This window comes from Wyeomyia smithii, chromosome 2 (genome assembly GCF_029784165.1).
Source record: "Wyeomyia smithii strain HCP4-BCI-WySm-NY-G18 chromosome 2, ASM2978416v1, whole genome shotgun sequence".
Lineage (NCBI taxonomy): Eukaryota > Metazoa > Arthropoda > Insecta > Diptera > Culicidae > Wyeomyia > Wyeomyia smithii.
This window is the reverse complement of record NC_073695.1, coordinates 207,001,062-207,022,679: the sequence shown is the minus strand read 5'-3', so window position 1 is coordinate 207,022,679 and position 21,618 is coordinate 207,001,062. Positions and strand designations below refer to the sequence as shown.

The following is a 21,618-nucleotide window of genomic DNA, read 5'->3' as shown; positions in this document are numbered from 1 at the left end:
AATAAGATGGCCATGAAGCAATGTTTGCCGTTCTGACTTTTAAGTACGAAAACAAAATTGTTTAATTTAAAAGGAACATTTTTTTCCTATATTTGTTTCACGTACAACTTGTGAAGAAAGATCATCATCATGCTTAGCCCATATTTCCTCTAGAATATTGCTATCGAGCTCTAGATCCAAATTTCTCCCTAAACACGTTCTCTAGACCGCTGTGCACTCGTTATTTGGCGTCTTCATCGATTCAACAGTGAAAGGAGGCGCACGGTTAACGTCCGCGTTGGATTGGGTTGGAGCTTTTGACGCATTTTTGAAATGGCTAGGGGCACCAAAATTCACAGGAATGGTTAAATAGTTTAAATCTTATGGTTTTTTTTTTCAGTTTGAGCTTCAGAGCCGCACCTGTGTTGACGCACCTGTCTTTCAACCATTTTTGTGATTTTTCGTGGGTTTTAACCATATTTGTAATTTTTAGTACTCCAAGTGAGCTCTAGAGTCTGCATTTTCGAGCTGACTAAGGGTAACAAAACACACAGGATCGGTTGAAGAGCTGTAATCTTTCATTTATATCCAGTTTTAGCTTTAGGTTAAACCTGTGATGACAAATGGTCCCTTGAGCTCAAACTGCAAAAAAATTAAGCCTCCTAGCCTAGTTGGAAGTGCGTGAAAACTCCAGGAACTTAAATGAAGTTTCCCGTAATTAAACGACGACGAACATTTCTACAAAAATGATTAAAAAGGTATAGTCTTCTTATATCTTTCTAGTGTCGACCAGTGTTATGGTCATTGACTAAAAATGCCGAAACGAAATTGTCGTTGCCATCTTATCATATTTGAGTAAAAAAAATGACGAAAAAATCGATAGTGCAATACCAGTAATTCAGTTTCAAAAGGGCAGCAGTGCAAATGATAAAAAAAACACGAGTATCATGTAATTTTTTGCAGTTGACGCATTTCTACTAGCCCGTACGGTTGCATACGATCTTCTAGCAAATTTTTACGTCCTCATTGGATAAATGGTGTTCTCAGATGCTTAGAAGATGAAACACCAGATATTTGGCCCACGTATATATTCAGAGGGAGTGAACAACAAACTTCTACAAAACACTGTCGTGAGAGGATGTCCAATTTCGGAGGCAACTGAAGGTAAGGATCGATCCCAATAAAGATTTCAACAAAAATGTAAAAAACATTGGAATTAAACTTCAAATTATCTCATTTGGAGTTCTATATGCATAGATTATTAATTAAGTTTGAACCAATGCATCTTAAACTGCAAATTTAATCATAACACGTCGAAAGTGGAGAAAAAAAAACTACAAAGTGAATAGTGTTTGGCGATGATTTGCAGCAATAGAGTCGAACTTTTGTGTTGATTCAAAATATCAGGAATGAAGCTTGGATCCACAGCTTTGCCGAAAACGTCACACCGATTAAAAATACCGTTCTGACTGTAAAAATATTGCGTGTTTATCATCGTTTATACACTTCAAAGCAGCGTACAATTCAGTCAAGCGAAACGCGTTAGGGGATATTATGTATTGAAACAATTTTTCGATAAAACTAATTAGACAGATCTGATTCTATATTGTTCGTCAGGATAATCTGATGCAGGACGTAAAAAGCAAAGCCGGTCGAGTTCCGTATCGGAACTCGACCTTCTGTTTATTATATACAGACTTCGCAGTGTACAGAACAATTGCGGGGCTAAGCGTTACTGACAATAACAGTCTCTCCCGAGCCGAGACTCGAACCTACAACGACTGGCTTGTTAGGCCAGCATCGAACCTCGAGACCAGCTGGGATAGTTGATGAGTTGAGTTGATGCAGGACGTCTGTTTCTCAAATCTTCCGTTCTACACGTGGGTGAAAGTGTAAAGGAGCGGTGGTCAGAAATACTATATTCTCACATGTGTCAAGATTTTAGAATCACCATAAGGAACCGCGAGCAAATCTTGCGCTCTGCAAGACACTATTTCTCCTTTACGATCATGGGGCATAGACATCGAAAAAGCGCAACTTGTCTTGATATGTAGGACGATAACGATATCTATAACGCTATCTTTGAGCGATTGTAAGCTTACTTCCTAAACACACCAAATAACAATAATAACTTGAATCTCGATTTTTTTCCAATTTTTTGACGTAGCACAACGTCTTACAGGAAAGTACGGACAAAGTAGTTAGATTTTATGCGCTTATATCCCATTCATTTTTGATTAGATTCACGAGTTTTGACGTAGAACTTAGTTACTCAGGAAATTTGGCTACATAGGGATGTAGAGTTAAAATCTAAAAACGAAAAAGGGGAAAAATATTTGCAATTTCAAAGGCTGATAAGTCAGTTATTTTCCAATGGATTTCCATCGTTCTTGCAGCAAACGATTGGAAAATTATTTATGCATCTGTCCAAATGCAGAAAGTTGTCTTTAACATGGTCAACAGGATTATATATTTTTTGGGACGGTACTCCCCCCAATGAAAAGTTATCGTTTCAACGTGAAAAACGTGTTATCAGAAGAATGCCTTATTACCACTGCCGTGGATAGCACTGAGATGCGATTGGTATAATGTCCTAAATTAAATTGAACAACAAATTGTTCTTTTGAGGACAAACTGAATACTTAATTGAAGACTTAATAATATCGGATACTAGTAGCGCTAGTTGCAATGGGTACCTGTTGCGGTAGTGGCGGTAGTAGCGTTAGTAGTAGGTGCAGCGGCACTTCTTCTAGTAAAAAGCTACCCTTGTGCTGTAGCGGCAGCATCAGCACTAGGTGCATTGGCCGGCACTTCCTCCAGTAATAGCTTTGAATACTTTGGCAACACACAAACATGCTGGCAAACATAATCCGGCGGTCGTGTCTAATTTTCAGTGTGTAAACAACCTTCCACTTGTTTATCAGAGTGCCTCATTGAGATTTGATAATATTATTTTAAACATATGTTCACAAGATTTGAAAATATTTGGCTTTCTCTCACGCTATTAAATAGATGTTTAGATGCCTCTGTCATACGTAAATTCACCATAATTTCCATTGTCGGGGTAGCACAGAGGTGGCCGATTTTAAATTGAACAACAAACTGTCCTTGTTAAGATAACCAAATAAATGCATTGCTGTTCAGTGATGTTGTATTTATACAGTAAAGTTCTTTTTTACATGATTCTACGTACAGTGCGAAAAAAAACCTGTAAAAAAAATCGCGCTATTTGAAAAAACATCGTAAAAAAAACCGCGTTATTTGGAGAAACGCCGTAAAAAAGAACCGTGTAAAATAAAACCGTGTAAAAATGAAACTGTGTAAAAAACAGCCTACTATAGTCTGTTACCTTCACTGTTACCTACTGTAACAATTTTACGCGAAGACGAAAAATCGTGCAAAAAAAACCGGGTAAAAAACCGCGTTATTTGAGAAAACGACGTAAAAAAATCGCGTTATTTGGAAAATCGTCGTGAAAAAGAACCGTGTAAAAAAAACCGTGTAAAAAAAAAATTACTGTATGTGCATACTGAAATTAGGTAGCACTTAAACTCCTCTTTTGCACTAAATTTTACAAATATTCAGTATAGGTAATGTAGCAAACAACTTTATGTAGTTCTACGTTAACCTTGCGATCGTAGCTTTCCATACAACCCCTCTATTATTTTAGCATCAATCCATTAGAAAGTGTTTCACGATTGGATTCAGGTGAGAAGCTATCAAAGCAATCGAAGTCCTCGTGGTTGTAGGTTAATAAATTCATGATGCGTATTGAAGGCGAATAATATGAACTTTTTCATGGGTAATATGTCAAGTTCTTGAACTTTATCTTCTTAGCGTTCTATTAACCGCAATCGGTAAATAGAATATCGAAAGAGGATTCTTTTGTTTACTGCTTCTTAAGTCAATACATGTGCTTGTATATGCTGACGACATGAAGATCTTTATAGAAAAAACCAATGCAGGAGACTTCGAAATATTCCAGAATGAAATTAATGTATTCAACACTTGGTGCAACAGAAGTCTATTACAACTCAACATTAAAAAATGTAATTCAATAGCCTTCAGCAGAAAAACAGTAACACCACCTACAAACATTTTCTTAGGAAACCAACAAGTAGAATAATGCAAAATTGTAAAGGACCTAGGCGTAGTCTTAGACTCCAAACTTACATTCATAGAACATTAACACACAATAATAAACAAAGAAAATAGTATGCTGGGCTTTATGAAACGCTTCGGTCACAATTTTCAAGACCCATATACAATCAAACTATTGTATATAACATACGTCCGACCAATTCTGGAATATTGTAGCATTGTATGGAATCCATATACTGTCACACATGAAGAACGCATTGAATCTTTTCAAAAACAATTTCTTTCGTACGCGCTTCGTAAGCTAAATTGGACAGCATTTCCCTTACCATCATTTGAAGCACGCTGCATGCTTATAGACATACAAGCACTTAAAGAACGCCGCGAACTTTCAATGCTTTATTTTATCAATGACATTATTTCTCAACGCGTGAAATCTACTAAATTATTATCACAACTAAATTTTTATGCACCCAGTCGTCAATTAAGAAATCGTAAAATATTTTCGGAAAACTCTCACAGAACTAACTACTCAAAAAATGGCCCAGTAAATCGCATGATGCGTAACTATAATCAGCACTGCGAAAATATCGACACCACCATGGGCAGAAATCAAATAAAACAACGACTAACTTCTGGAAATAATGTATAGAACATAAGAAAACATTGTATTATTATAACTGTAGTCTACATTTGACGAAATAGATAAATGAAATAAATAAATAAATCCTATTACCTGCGTCCTCTCGCCAGTTTACAAATTATTTCGGAAACCGTAATCCCATAGTCAGGCTGTTTATCGCAACGCCAGGATGAAGTTTTTAAGAGAACCTAGACAACGGACCACTCCAAAAAGGTGCAAGAGCAAGAAATATTAGAAGCCGCTGGGCTGGCAACTAGAAATATAGCATTTCTTATGTAAAATAGGTCAATAAATCGATTGATGATATCTTCATCCTGTGCAGGGCACGGAAAAGGGTTTATATTTCCGAAAATACTCAAATATAGAATTGTTAGTTCTGTTCAAAATGGAACTATCCCTAATAGATTTGTTGACCAAATTACATAATTACATACATAAAATTACATTCTATATTTCAGGTTGTGTTGTTATCCCAGCGGCGATTACTTCGTGGAAATATGGGTTCCGGTTTTCCCCTAGTTTATCGCAGCTTAACTAGCACACCTGAAATAGAGCATTTTTTAAGTAAAATTGGTCAACGAATCAATTGGTAATGGTTTAGTTTTGTACAGGACACGGAAAATGGTCTATTTTGTCCCTTTTCCCCTTATGTTTGCATATTTTTGCAAATATAAAACCTTTTCCGTGCCCTGCACAGGATGAAAATATCACCAATCGATTTATTGACCAATTTTACATAAGAAATTCTATATACCAGGATGCCAGCCCAACGGCTTCTAATTAGTAGGAATGTGTGCTCGTTTTTTCCCCAGTGTGCATCGGTTTAAAATACCTAAAAATAGCAAACTGAAATTATTTATTTTCTATTGCCCTATGTAAGCAAGAACTCCAAAAACCTATGTATCTAAAAACTTCTGACTTGTGAAGAGACAATGTTTTTACTTCTAACCCTATTCGCTTCAAAATAGATATTTTGATGGTGTTTTAACGTATTTTACAGAAAAACCGAAACTGACTTGAAGCATACAAAGCTTCTCGCTTTAAAAAAAAAAAAAAACAAACAAACAGCTGAAAAAAGCAATTACCTACAGAAAACAAAATTTCCCCGAAGAAAAGTAAACGCTAACGGTATTGAGTAGAACCTGTTTGACCTGGCAGAAAAAGAGCACGAAAAGCAAAGTGAAAGTTCAGCATTCATAATTCGCCTTTTGAAACAAACTTTTTTTTCGTTGTGATGGCCTCTGCTGAAAAGCACTATAAAACTGAATAAAAAATGGAAATGGATGTGCAAATCAACCGAATTGCTATTACCATTGAATAAATTTCAGCTCTGATACCTTGCATTGCAAAGATTTTCAAAGCAGTCTTTGGATTATTAAAGGTCACACAACTAAAGTTAAATAACTCAACTAATAATGTTACAAACTGCTAGAATACTTCTAACTACTTCAGTGTTATTTGTGAAACATCCTTCTCTAAGGCACTATTGAAGCTGTTAGCTAACCAGAACGAAATAACAAAACTGTTCTGCAAAAACAAAAAAAAAACTTCCAAGACTGTCATGGAATACCAATGAACACTCTTGAAAGTTTTGCCATCCCGAGTATGTAGAGAACTAAAAAATTTGACTTTCCACGAGACAACATAAAAGTTTGCAACCGATCGCTGCGAAGCATGGATAACAGAGTTCCATATTCGCTAACACGCTACGAACGAACAACACCACACAGCTCGTAAATGCAGTGAACTGCATACAAGTTACAGAAAGTGACGGAAGTGACTGGAATATGTGACATGTGTACACGTTACTGAATGGTGAAACAATCGTTATAGTAGGAATTTGTCATCAGCGCCACGAAGGGCGAGAACGATTGCACGTTCTCTTCTTCTCCCTGGCTCTCTTGTTGTAATGCAACGGACTGCAGGGACGGGGAAGAAAGATGCAGTTCCCCAGAGTATTCCACGCCAACCAAGGACCGGGTGGCTCCAGCAGCTTTACGCGTGTGCTCGTTCGCTCCAGGAATGAGGTCAGGTCAGTGTTACAATTGCGTTGTTTCCGTTTCGATTACGATTGCACGGGTGCTGCCGGGAATAGGGAGAGAGCGGATGATAGATGCTGCTGAATGAAAATGGAATCACAGCGGGACGACGGTGCCACGCGGTGCAGCGGATTAGCTTGGTGCATATCTTGATTTGCTGCAAGCTATGATGGTGGCAGCAGTGTTTACGCAAAGTGATTCCGCTGCCGTTTCATTTTATGGGAGTTTATACTGCGATGGATGACAGACACTAACCGACGATACACAATGTACCAATGTTAGAGATTAGCGAGTAATGGTTTCATTTCACTGTACCATGATAATGAAGCGCGATTATAAACTCTCATATTCGCCAACTATAATGTGGCTCGATAAGTTTTTGATCATTGTTGGAAAGGGTGTCCTTTTTCTTTGAAGAAACTGAACCTTAAAGTTTTTGTCGTGAGACGTGAATGCTATCGAAGCGATTTCAAATAGTTTTCGTAACACTGATGGTTACGTATGTTACCTGATAGTTGATAAAAAGCTTAAATTAAACTCACCCATCAAGCTGAATCAAATTGGGTCCGTCCTCTTTAGTCGGGCCCTGGCCGCTGTGGTTCTTACTATTCTGGTCACCACCAGTTCCGGTACCGGTTGCCACTAGGTGTTTACTGCTTCCATCCGCGGCGTTATTAATTGTTCGCCCCGGTGACCGTTCTCCCCCTATCACCGGCTCATCGTCGTCCGGCTTCGGATGCATCAGAATGAACGGAAGCTCGGCCACTAAATCACTGCAAATGCACGGAGAATAATCCGGCGGATATAAATTATTATCAACGGGTTAAAAGGAGCACATCTGCGACACGGACTGTAATTGATTAGTACATTGAGAGATTTAACGCTAATTTACTCAGCCGTTGGTAACATCTGCCTATGAGCTTGATGACATCGGTAGTTTAAGTATCTTTGAATACTCGAGATCCCTAAGAAATCTTAACATCTTTTCGAAGACGGTTATAGTTTGCTTCTAACTTTACTCAAAACCATACGATCTACAAAGGTTATAGAATGAATTGTGGAAAATCGTACGAATATTAAAAGCTTTTAAGCATTAGTCTTTGAGAATAGTTGCTACTCTGTGATTGATCAAAATCATTATAATTGCATAGAGAATCAACTGTATAGAGACTATTCTCATAATACAAGTATCAGTAACTCAATACTTGAAGGATCAATGGTCGCGTCCTTGAAACCAGGTGAGAAGAGAGAAGTAATGTTAGCCTGACCTTTACTGTAAAACTGTGTTAACCTCTGCTTCTCCATAAAGGTCACTTTTGTTAGTCTGGAAGGGGATGTAGGATCAGGATTCACCTTGATAAGTGATGCGATCATGCATATAATATCTACCCGTCTCGATTTAGCTATTTCCGGATTGTTCGCTGTTTAGTCTGCTGATTAGAGCAGCACAATTAATTTATTCATATTTGGTACCGATTTAGACCAACAGACAGCAAGAATGCTGTCGGGGGCACTTATATGTGTGATTTATTTCAATAGAGCACAAAATTGTTTCACTTCCTGATTTGAGACCGATTTAAATCACTATTTTATTTTACTTTTTTTCCAGAATTTTTTATAGTTCGTTTGATAACTATTTTGTTTTTCTTTTTAAATTGTAACTTTTTGTACTCATTTGTCCGTAATCAAACAACAATCAATGCTTAGCTTAACAGTTTTCATAAAAAAAAAGATTTTTAATAACTATACTTTTCGAAATAAATAGTTTTAATTCTTTTCCCCAAAAAATATGATTTCGTATCGATAGTAGCTCGACAATGGCTGTCGACAAGATATTGAAGAAACTGATGCAACAAAATTGTGGGAGCGTTTCCTTGATCTCAAAAAAGCGGTCGACACTCTCAATCACGAAATATTAATGAAAAAATTACATCGATTAGTGGACAGGGAAGCAGCGTTATTCGTTGCTACCTGAGTAATAGAACTTAATAAGTTGTTTGCGACGGAGAAATAGGCTCCAGAAGAGGCATAATTTCTGGAGTCCCACAGGGGAGTAAAATTGGACCATTACTTTTCCTGCTCTATATCAACGATATCAGCGAAATCAATCTGGTGGGGACTGCTAGATTATTTGCTGATGATACGGCTTTTTTTCACCCTCATAATAATACAGATATTATTATTGCAAATGTGAAGTAAGATTTACAATTCCTAATGCATTACTTCTCTAATAATCTCCTGTCTTCGAATTTGCTTTTTACGGTCACGAAAGGAAGAAAAGTTACAAATAAAACATCTTCCATGTTTGGATTATTGTAGCGTGTCAGTTGTTTTCTTCATCGGAAGGCTATGTTGCTTTTTTACTTTGCACATATATACTCTCATCTGAGACATTTAATCGTTGTGCGGGGTAGAGTGCATGAGTCTAAATTCAAAAAACTTCGAACCTTGCAAAGCCGTTGTCCTCAAAGTACCCTTCTTCTATCATTGGTGCAATTATACACGGATTCTGATTCATAATTGCTTACACAATCTAAAGCAATCGCATAATATAAATGTAAACGTGCATATTAATATCGGTCGAAAACATGAAAAAATAAAAAAAAATATTAAAAAATTAAAAACCCTAAAAAAAATTTTAATAAAAAAACAATAAATATTAAGAAAAAAATATGAAAATAAATAAAAAGTTAAAAAAGAAGAAATTAAAAATAAATGAATAAAAAATAAAAAAAATAAAAAAAAATAAAAGAAAATTAAAAAAACAAATTAAAAAAAAAACAGAAAAAGATTTAAAAATAAGGAAAAAAAAACAAAACAAATGCCACCTATGGCTACTGAATCAACTTTATTTTTTGACCAATTTGACCAATGTACGGTTCACATAGTAATAGGAAACTTATCGATACTTATACGATAAATGCAGGACATCGCTATTATTGTTAATTTTCTGACGTTAACGATAATTATCGATATTATAAGGGTGAGCACAAGTCAGTGCGGCTGGTTACTGGAGGAGACCCAAAAGGAGGAGACCTCACCTACCCTACCCCAGAAGTTGCTTTTGCCGCTAGGTGTTTGTTGGGTGCTGCTATTTGACAAGATATAGCATTGTTGGGAGTGGTGTGAAGGTTCGCCCCGGGTGTCATTGAGTTTCTGAGAAAAAAAGGTATCTAAAAAGGTATTTATAGTTTTTAGTTTCCTAAGAACAGATGAATTCGACAACTTAGTACTGGAGAACTTTAAAAAATTGTCCAAACTTTTTGCATCATCTCATAAAAAGCAATGATACGAAATTGTAATAAAAGGCATTTTCTTTGGCTTGCCAACTCTTATAATATGATGGACATGCATAGCAGCAGTCTATTTGTCATTCTCTGGTAATTGTTTAGTTTAACTTAGAACTGTTTATGTTTAAAGTATCTGTTACCCAACAAACAATTTTTAGTTCCACTAAAAATCCAAATCAACAAAATCGTTGCGCCAAAAAAAGTGTACAGATTTATACAGGGGGTAGACAAAATAATTAAGATAGATAAAATTATCTCAAATTTTAAATGGCCAGAACTTTCAAATTTCATTTCACTGGAAAACTATCCTAGTTTCCTATAGTATTACTTGGGAACTTGGTGTGACCAACCTACACCGAAAATGTTTCGGATTTCAAGAGTGTGTGCCAAAGTGTACATTTTTGCAACGCATAAAACGCAACTCAATTGTCTATCTAAAATACTTAATTAAAAAATTTCCGAGATCACCCATTTTTTCTAAAATCATTTTTGTTTTCAAAATTATATTTTTTCAGAGTAGGATCTTAAACTCATTTTTTTTATATTTTTGAAGGAAAGTTTAGATATTTTTTACTAAGATATATTAATTTATTAAAAAAAAGGTTCAAATATAGTTAGGTTTTCTTACGCGGGGGATACATGCCTCGTGAAAACCATGTTTATTTAGAAATCCGCTTAATAAACCGTTTTAATTCAAAAATTCGTGTAAAAAACACGTTAACTTGAAAATCTGCATAAATAACCTTTTAAAGAAAATCCACGTGAAAATAATCTGACCTTTTTAAATGTTAATCCAGATAAATTTGCAAACACAAGTTTGCAAAGTTGCTTGGTTCAATAGGACCTACACACCCACAATGTTCGATTGAATTCTGCTAGAGTGCTGCAAGCTCAGAGAAAAATTATAGTACCCAATAGGGAAAAAACTGCCAAAATCGACACCCATACTTAATAAATACATACCTCGATGATTCCTTCGTGAATTTTTAATCTTTGGCTACCAATGAACTCGAAATAAATTCTAATTTATTGACAACTTATAAACCTAAGAGAAACAAGATGTCAGAATAAGTTCTACGCGTTGCAAAAATGTACACTTTGGCACACACTCCGGAAATCCGAAACATTTTCAGTGACCCTTGGTCACGTACAGTTCTCAAGTAATACTAGGAAACTAGGACAGTTTTCCAGTAAAATGAAATCTGTTTTGTCAAACATTTCATTTTCCGTGAAGTTTTGGCCATTTAAAAATTGACAGAATTTTGCCAGCTTCAATTATTTTCCTAATTATACAACCTTCAAAATGAACTTCGGCTTGAAACTACTCCGTAGAAAGCACTCCTGGCGTAAAACCCGAAGACTTTCCAAAACAAACTGTTTGACTCGTCCGGTTGTTTGAATTTTCACTGCAGTATCGTGAGATTTGAGATTGTGGCCTTAACACAATGGATACGTTGCAGCTGCGTTTGCGGCATTTTGACAGTTAGCCCATACATTTACTGTCAAATCAACGTCAACGCAACGCAAACGTATCCATTCTGTTTGGGCCATCGCTGTCTCTGTCTTTAACAGATTTACAAAGCGAAATTTCATTTGGCGAATAGCTGTCAAATTATCGATACTTATCGATAATATCCCAAAAAAAACCCGGAATTACGATTGTTATCGATGTCCGTTTTTAGCGATATTTCCCATCAACATTCTATGCCGCCTATGGCTACTGAATTGGAAGCTAGAGACGGCCGTACAAATATACTCATTATTTTAGCTTTTTCCTTGTAAAACTGCTCACCCTACAATGCACAGTGGTACAGAACGACAATTTAGGCGGAAATGGAGTTTTCGATACATTTTTGTGATTTTAGAGCCATACTTTATATGGCGAAGTTGCTTATTATAATTTGGTCTACATTTAAACTGAGGTGAAAATTAGGGTGGTCCTAGAACCAACGAAATAAACCAACTAAAATTTTTATTTGTGGAAAAATAAAATTTTATTTTCAGTAAAGTTGTAGATCACTTGATTTTAAGCAGCTTTGTTGAAGACTACTTTCTTGTAGCTCTTAAATTGACTGAATTAGAGCAATTTTGCCTAGGGTGGCTCTTAAAAAACGGTTTTATCGCTCTACTTTGTTTAATTCAATTTTCTCAGTAAAATTATGTTCAGACGACTTTTAGAGCTTTGAAAGACGCAACTTTTGGTGGCTATACTTTAACGATATCTTTTATGGGTGAAGAGCTATTAAGCTTTTAATTTTTAAATTACGCCCTTTTCAACTGTTGATATCTCTGAATGGGGCAGATGAAAAAAATATCTTCTGGTTTCATTTGAAAGAGCAACATTTGTACTTTATCATAAAAAAAAATTGGGGATAAGTTATTTCTTAAAATCGAATAAAATAAGTTTGAATATGATCATTTTCAGTCGAAAAAGTAAGGTTTTTACAGCCTAGTTTTTTTATTTGATAAAACTGATGTACATATTCTTCGGTAAAATTGAAGATAAGCTAATTTTCGAAACTTTTTACGTAGAATTACGTCTCATTTGATTTTCAATAAAATTTGTATACGTATCTTCGATTAAAAAAATTTCAAAATATTAAAATTTATATACGACACAATCTTTAAAATAACTTTCGGCAGTTACAAAACGATGAAATTGCTGTAAGCAATCCAAAAAAATACTTTTCTCTTCCGTTTATGCATAATTGGTAAAATTTAATGTTCGTTATTTTGAAAAGAAAGTTTTAATGTTTAATCAATTTTCGTGCTTCTGTTGGTAGATGTGACAAACTTTCGCATTGGGCAGTACGTCGGTTGTTTAGCGAAATGACGGGATCGGATGTTAGCAGAAGCCTCTTGAAAACGTCTTCAATGTTCACGATGCGGCTGAATTTTCTGGAGTGGTGTTCTCGAAACTTTCTGATGCACTTGTTGCGGATCTCCTGGGCTTCTTCACTCAACATTCCCAGTGGCAATGCAGCGGTTCTCATTATATTACCACTGTGTAATAAAAGTTTATGCACTGTAGGAGAAAGTACATACCAATCATATAATTCACGATAAATTTCGTGAGTTTCCCTGGCAAAAGCTTCGAAAGCCTCAATGTCGATTTCTCTGTTGCTATTGACTACTGTGAGGAGGATCCCAAATCTGAACAGAATATTTTTATTTAGTCTTGTTATTTAAGCAACTGCGTCAACCTCGCTAAAAAAGCGACGAGCAGTGTTGCCGTCGTTCGAGTTACCTCCCCCCGGAAGCGGTTCGTTTAGCCTCAGCCCTAACTGCTCTTTAAGAGCCAGTCGGATAGAAGCCTGACGGTCTTTCAGTATGGTATTACTCTTACTGACACGCCATGAAGGCTTCGGCAGTGTCAAACGATAGCTGATATTAAATAAAAGCTCCATAGTTCGAATTCGAGCGTGGAGTGGTGAAAAGACATACTTCAATACATCGGGAACGTTGAAAGCTTGAGCACCAACAGCGTTGTTTAACAATTTTCCTGATCGTAGGCAAATGTAACACTGCTGTGAGTGAGTTCCTGCCACGTCATTGACCACCTTCGTATCAACCATTGATAAAACGAGCTTTGCTGCAATTTTCAAATCCACTCCTTTAACACTGAGTTTTGTCGGTACCAGCTTTTGAATTTCTGCTTCCATTTTACTCACTTCGGCCCTCGTTAACTGCGCATTTTCTTTGGAAAATATTAGTTTGATTGGACGACAGAGCGATACCGAAGAAGATATATCGTTGTTCCAGATGATTTCCTCTTTTCCATTTTCAAACTGTCGTCGAATGATTCGGATCGGAACCAAGGACATCGCAAATATATATGCATCACTGTATTCCTTAAGCTAATTATCGTTATCCTCATCGAAAAACAACTGCTTGAATCTTTATATAGAAATAGGAAAAAATTAAAATGCATTTGATTCTACTATTTCCGATCTACTATCTACCTTGAATGGTTGGAGCTCCCATCACAACCCCATTTAAAAATCACTTGTACCCAATCTTCCTGCAGAATGTCTATATTGAGGAACTTGATAAGGCGTAGCACTGTATGGTCTATTAAAGACTGTAGAGATATTTCCGCACATGACGGTTTGATAGTGATACCTTGAAATGTTTTGAATTAAACAAAATATTATAAATATTTTAAAAGCTTCTGGCATCTAGGTTCTCAATAAAGATCAGAAAAATCGAATAGTATTTACCGTTTGGATAACTATCTTGTTTGGCCAATAAAACCTTGTTGTAGCTAGGAACGCCCCTATTCAAAGTAGTCATCCGAATGTCATGGTACTGCCTTTTGGAAAAATTGTTTCTGCAAATAAACGCTATGGCTTCTTCCGCGGTATATTCTTCAATCTGTGGTACGTTTTCGAAAGACTCTGTTGCTGATTCCGGAGATCGTACGAGACTTTCAATTCTCTTTCCAACCAAACGAAATCAACAACGGCTAACACATAGAGCAGAGGCCATACCTAGCTCCTCCGGTGAATGATTGTTAGTTAAATCATGCAAACGGGTTTGTTTGCTTCTTCGGCCCAACTCGGAAAATGGTTTCAAAGTAGGTTTTTCCACAACAGTTTGCTTAATTTTGAACATCACATTTCCACTTAGCCACGTTGAATTTACGGTGAGAAAAGGATTCTTCGAACGATTACATTTTTTCCACAATTTCCAGAACATTAAACTAAAAAGTCTTAATTTTTTACGTGAGGCGGCATTATCCGTATCGACACTGGGAAACCGTTGACTAACGAAATCAATCAAATCACTAAGTTTTCTTCCTTCAATAACAGACTTCCCGTGCACGCGTTTTTTTTTTAAGCGACGAGAGAAATCTTTCTCTCGCTCGTAGAATTTCCATGCATGTGCGACGAGACGAGACACGTCACATGCAATTTGCAGGTTGCTCTTTCGCTTCTCTTTCGGTTCGGATTGCGATGCGCAAGGCGATGTTTCATCGCACTACGAACTGAGCGAGACGCCCGTACTGTACATACTTGATACAGCTCGTGCGCTACAGCTCGTGAGACTTTCTCGTGTACACAGATTTCCTGTACACGCGCTGAAACGACGAGAGGTTTCTTTTCTTTTTTTTTCTTCGGTAAGAGACTGCGGCGCACCACACGTTGTCTTATCGCTTTACGAACTGAGCGAGACGCCCGTACTGTACCTTAGTGAAACTGTATATTAGAGAAATGACAAAGCACTCACCGTTGAGGAAACTGTCAACATGAAAACGGGCGAGCTGTATAATTTTGCATTGCCGTTATCCGTTTTGATGTTGACAGTTGCCTTAACGGTGAGTGTCTCTGCGTCTCTCTGGTGTATAGGCTGCCTACCGTACCTACATACGATATATGCCGTCAGACCCTTCTGAAGGTGTATTAATCGGAAGAACTCATAAAACTATATTACTACGATCAGATTATCACGAACCTTGAGAACCTGATTTGCAATAGCTATACACTAAGGTCGCTTTTACGCGTTTTTTTTACGCGGATTCCGGAATTTACGCGGTTTTTTACGCGGCATGTATCCCCCGCATAAAAAGCGACTTTAGTGTACTCAATTCGAAAATTCTATCCAACATCAACATGTACTAGAAAATATAAACAATTTCAATGGTTTTACTATTTTTAACTCCCGAAAAACTTAAGTTGTAATTTCAAACCACATTTTTTATCCTTAGAACTACAAGACAGAGTTCTATCATAAGATAGTCAATGACATCTAAACCGACGAAAGGAACACTTCTGTTAACCAACGTAACACTCTGCATCCGGTGCATTTTCGTACCGTTAGCATAATAAGTATAGTAACAAAACGTTCTTATTTCATGTTAACAAAAGTCGGATGAATTAATCATAGAATTTTGAATTGATAAATGAATGAACTAGGTTATATCATTGATAATTCTAACGGTGTTTTGATGCATGCTGCTATAACACCGTAAATGAAAAAAACATAAAATCCCCTGCCTGTTTCCTTCTGCGCAAAATCAATCTCCTTCTCGCGCTATAGCACAAAGCAACATGCGAGGCAAGCTCGCGAGACGAGCTCACGAGAATTTGCACGCAAGCTGTCTCAAGTACGCGACGCCAATGCACCGCACTCGTTAAGTTGAGAGACGAGATATCTTCGTGTACGTCGCAATAAAAATTCCCATGCGACGAGACATGGCTCGTACGAATGGTAAGTTTTCTCGCTCGCACGCTGCACACAGCACGAAGCGACTGAATGAGAAACGAGACTAGTAGCGCAAAGCACACTGTCTCTTCTTTGTGCGAGCGAGATTTCAGGAAGTCTGTTCAATAAGAAGGTTCGCTAAATCGCTTCGTGGAACTTCCATCTTGAAAAGTTGTATTGCAATGATTGTTCCTCAGAAACAAGCAGGTTCCCAGGCAACACACGTTGTTAAGGAACAACACAATTTGCGCATGCGCAAATGTGTTGCTACGCCTGCGTGAATGTGTACTGTGGTGTTAGGTTGTACTAGTAGTGAACGCGAGTATGAGAACGTTGTTGTCTGAAAGTGAACATGTTGCTATTTCAGGATTTTTAATGAAAACCAAGGATATCCTGCACTGTATTGACGAAAATTCACCAACACATCTTTACTTCAAAATGTACATCTTCAGAAGTTTTGAAAACAATATATAGAGAATTTTGTCGAAAAATTAGACGCGAGGTTAAGCGTTAAATACTAGTTACATGAAAAATCGTTAATTTATCAGATATGGTAATGCTACTATCTATCAGTCAGTTCAAGAGATACAAATTTTTTTATTGCAAAGTTATCTTAAATTGATTCACTTACAACTTTACCGAAGCATATGTACATCAGTTTTATCAAATAAAAAAACTAGGCTGTAAAAACCTTACTTTTTCGACTGAAAATGATCATATTCAAACTTATTTTATTCGATTTTAAGAAATAACTCATCTCCAATTTTTTTTTATGATAAAGTACAAAAGTTGCTCTTTCAAATGAAACCAGAAGATATTTTTTTCATCTGCTCCATTCAGAGATATCAACAGTTGAAATGGGCGTATTTTAAAAATTAAAAGCTTACCAGCTTTTCAACCAAAAAAGATATCGTTAAAGTATAGCCACCAAAAGTTGCGTCTTTCAAAGCTCTAAAAGTCGTCTGAACATAATTTTACTGAGAAAATTGAATTAAACAAAGTAGAGCGAAAAAACCGTTTTTTAAGAGCTACCCTAGGCAAAATTGCTCTAATTCAGTCAATTTAAGAGCTACAAGAAAGTAGTCTTCAACAAAGCTGCTTAAAATCAAGTGATCTACAACTTTACTGAAAATAAAATTACATTTTTCCACAAATAAAAATTTTAGTTGGTTCATTTCGTTGGTTCTAGGACCACCCTAATTTTCACCTCAGTTTAAATGTAGACCAAATTATAATAAGCAACTTCGCCATATAAAGTATGGCTTTTTTAGAACATTTCGACTTTTTAAAAATTTGTTTTCAGGTTGCCCAAACGTGACTCTTTTTGCACTTTTTTAAAATTCTGTTCGATTCCCACATTTTTCATATTTTTGTTGGGTTAATTTTAAATATTTTACATGGTTACATAGTAAATATGTTCGGAAAAGTTTCAGGATATTCGAAAATCCATCTTTTAATGTGAAGATGTGCGATGGGTGTTTAATCCACCAATGAGGGAGATAGACAATTTATTTTTCAATCAGATTGAGATAGACGCAAGGTGTCTTTGACAAAGTTGTAGGTTATCTCAAACCAACAAACTTTGCCAAAGACATCATGCTTCTATCTGTTCAATATTACGAGCAACATAAAGTTTTTTTATGAGGAGACACTAAATATCACAATTTTTTTCTAACTTTTTTCCTGGATTTCTCCGAATTTTTTAACCTGCTACTAGGTTATCAGCCACCCAAAAATGCATATATTTTATAAACCCCCTTAAATCCAGGCCTGATCACATATGAAAATGGCAATATCGTAGCCAATTTATCTTTCAATTTAGGGTTGAGCACCTTTTTCAATATCGATTTTTTGGGACACCCTGATGTATAGACGATTTTTAAAATATCGTATGGACTATCTATCTATGAACAAAAAATCAGAATCGAATGAAATAGTTTGTAAGAAAAGTGCATTTCAATCGTTGACTTTTTTGGGAATCATAGTATGTAAAGTTGTTCAAAAAGATTATCGATGTCACCAAACTCACAAAGTTTCACCGCAAATTGTGAGAGTTTTGCCAGGTCCATAGACGAGTTTGCGTGAAAAAACTCCATAGCTTTACAAACTACAGTTCGCGATGATAAATGATTCTGATTTATATCAATCACTAAATCTTGTAACAGTGGATGAGCTTTGACAGAAATGTTCTGGGTATCAAACGATTGACATCATTATCGTTATCATCAAATCAATTACTTTCATTCCGCCGAATAAAGTGGTGATAATTACCCGCCCAGTGGTGTAATGCAGAGCTTGACCTTCACTTTGTACTGCACGATGATGCCGAGATTTTCCCGCTGCGAGGGGTCGGCAATTCTGTTCCGTCATCACCGTCGATTGTCGTCCAATTTCCGTTTCCATAGACGACCGATGTGGAGCGATGATGAGCAGATGTTGAAGTTGCAGGGTACGTTTTCGCCAATCGCCCAAGGAAGCGGACAGAGAAAGAGGATGAAGAAAAAATCAAATTAGTATCTTTCCGAATGATGTGATTATCTGCTGGGTGATGCAATTTGAAGGTGATGTATAATGATTGGGAGGGTAATGGAAGAATAAAACAACAGTGAGAATTGAATACTATTGACATTAATCAAAAATCCCTTCACCGAAATATTTACATGCATTAATAATCTTTTCACTGAATGTGCTTTTTTTTTCCTCATCTATTTTCACTGAATGTGCTGAGATTGTTAGTAACCACTACTAGAGTAAAGCTATTATCTGCACTCCTGTGTTTGGAAATAGTGTACGTGGCACCTTTGCCTACAATTCGAAGCTGTCGAGCGCAGTAAAAATGCCATATGAATGAAATCAATCAAAACCCAGGAAATTGCTGTCTTGTTGAGAGTTGTTGTGCGTGAGCGAAAAAAAATTCAACAACTGTCGGCTATCTCTCAATCTACGCAATCAATGTCATCAAATATTTATGCAATATACTTTTGACTCCAACATCAACCCCTCCCGCTACCCATTCTGCCTCCTGTCCGTGCTACACAGCAGTAAAAAAATCAAACAAAAGCAAATAAAAAGCTATAGCGAATAATTCACACAGAGAGCCACGTATGCATTATTCACAGTTCACATAAAAATTTAACACAACACTCTGTTATTGAAAACGAATCGAATTTTCGTTGGGAGTTGATTGACTTACTGCATGGAAAATAACAACGAAAAGCAACATTTAACTTCGGCTTCGTTCGGCTTCCGGGTGAAGCGTTTAAAATAAATATTAAAAATAAAACCACGATTGCAACACAATCGGATGCAAATGAGAACCGGTACATTCTTAACCCGTTTATGGTAAAAATTCATGAACTGTTCAATTTTTTTTTCATAAGAAAAACTAAAAGTTGTATGAAGTCCTCCCGATTATCAGACATTGGACAAAGATGATGGTGATAGGATGTATTCGTATGTTTTTTTGCACTGCTGCCCCTTGTGAATACTTGGGTGCAGTTTCACTGTTCCAATTGACGTGTTTGTGTACCTATATTTTCCATCAACCATGTTGCGAGACCTATAAGAGAACCGGAGAAAAAAAACGAGAGAGAGACAATACAGGAAAACTGACAACAGGGTCGTAGAAAATTATTTTCAATAAAAGTTTTCGAGTCTTTTTTCAGACGCAATACTTTTCCTATGGTGTACGTAGAAAATTGAAACTATTTCTACTTGCTAATGGTAATGATGATGATGCTCCACGTGGTGGTGAACATGAACGGGTATGAAAACAATAACTTTGATGATATACAAGCATAACTCGAATCGAACTTCTATGGCACGAGTGTATGCATAATAATGAGCAAATAATGCGATGTTATTTATTTGAAATTAACACGAAAAATACACTATTGCAGTAAGGGATGGCATTGATTCTGACAATTATCCGGAATTTATAGACAGTCAGATTGTTCGGCCGGTTCGGATGGTTCACAACATACATAATGGGATTTGTAAAAACTATTCGACAGTAAATTATGACAGCTGTTAAATAGACTTGCATAGCTACACAAAACGAACGTAACAGTATTAACTATATACAGGCACTCCATTTGTGTTCCAATCACGCAATTACCTTGTATCACAGTTATTAAATTCATATTAAATTAAATTCAGACTAAAAATAATGTTGGGTAAATAAGAATTAAAAGATATGCGAACAACACAAGCGAAAGAATTTTTGTGTGGTTTAAGTCGAAACGATGATTTAATGTTATGCTGTGGTCCATCAGCACAGTTTTCTCTTTCAGTGTGGTTGTTTGTGTACCTGTGCTATCAGTGCTGATGTCGGTTTATCCTGCTAGTAACTTGTCCAGTGCATAGTAATGTGTTTTGTGTCCACTTATTCTCGTTTGCATTTTATGCAAGGTATGCTGTAGATGACGTGTTACTCTGAAAGTCTGCGGTTTTGGGATCTTTAACTTTGGCAAACAATTATCCTACGATATTTATGTTGCGCGTTGTTAGTCGTACGTTGGGGTGTTTTATTTTCAGGTGCTTTACTTTCTTATGAGACAGGTTTGGTATGTATGTTATTGAGTGGTAAGTATATTCCTGGCCTTGTGGTCTTTTGGCAGCTGTCGAGATTGAGCTGTTTGTCAACAACTGTATTAATTTCCGAATCTTACAAGTTTGTTGGCAATCGTTGTAGTATAATAATAAAGTTTGTTGCAACATTTACTTCTTGGTGTAGCAGGTGTTGTGAGCTGTAGTTGACAAAACTTCCACTTGCGATAAATTTCATGTATCATCCAGTTTAATTTGTTGATCGTCGGTTCGAATGAGTAGCATATCGAGGAAAGGAATGTGTTTATTTATTTTCAACTCATACGTTAACTGTATGTGGGTTGTCAATATTGAAAACGTCTAGAATATATGTTGGATTTTGTCAGGAGGAAACGACATCAATAGATCGTAGACATATTTCCATATGAAAGGTGGCTTGCAGTGAAGGGTGTACGGAATCAAATTGCATTACAAAAAAAAAAAAGATTTGGTAGATTTCACTCATCCATCCAATCTTCTTCTAACTTTCAGGTAGTAAAATAAAACATGTTATTTAGTTTTTTCATTGTTCGATTTATTCAATTTCATCCCCATATTCAAATGCACAAATACTACTCGTAGGGTCTTGTACAACGTTTGGACCATTGTTTTTTGTGTGGAAATCCAGTTTCTCTTCATATCCTCCTCCGATTTTACTTCCTTATGATGTTTCCAAATTGCCTGCCCACTACTTCTCAATTGGCCACAGTTCAGGTGCGTTCGGGGGATTGAGATGCTTCGGTACGAAATTGACTTCCTTAGTCTCGTTCAACTCCAG

The 21,618-nt window shown here is 36.5% G+C and overlaps 1 protein-coding gene across 13 annotated transcripts in view; it reads right to left on the bottom strand.

Annotated features, from left to right (window-relative positions):
- The window catches only part of LOC129725015 (beta-arrestin-1), a 186,695-nt gene that overhangs the window by 5,092 nt on the left and 159,985 nt on the right, over positions 1-21,618 (bottom strand). For 9 of the 13 annotated variants that reach the window (XM_055680382.1, XM_055680377.1, XM_055680383.1 and 6 more), the window contains 3 exons: positions 19,783-19,812; positions 18,525-18,611; positions 7,302-7,532 (listed from right to left, as the gene is read on the bottom strand). In XM_055680382.1, coding sequence (XP_055536357.1) covers positions 7,302-7,532; positions 18,525-18,611; positions 19,783-19,812 — 348 coding nt within the window. Of the gene's footprint in view, positions 1-4,813; positions 6,803-7,301; positions 7,533-18,524; positions 18,612-19,782; positions 19,813-21,618 lie in introns of those variants that run through there. The other 4 variants (XM_055680387.1, XM_055680386.1, XR_008728002.1 and 1 more) reach the window with 3 other exon arrangements.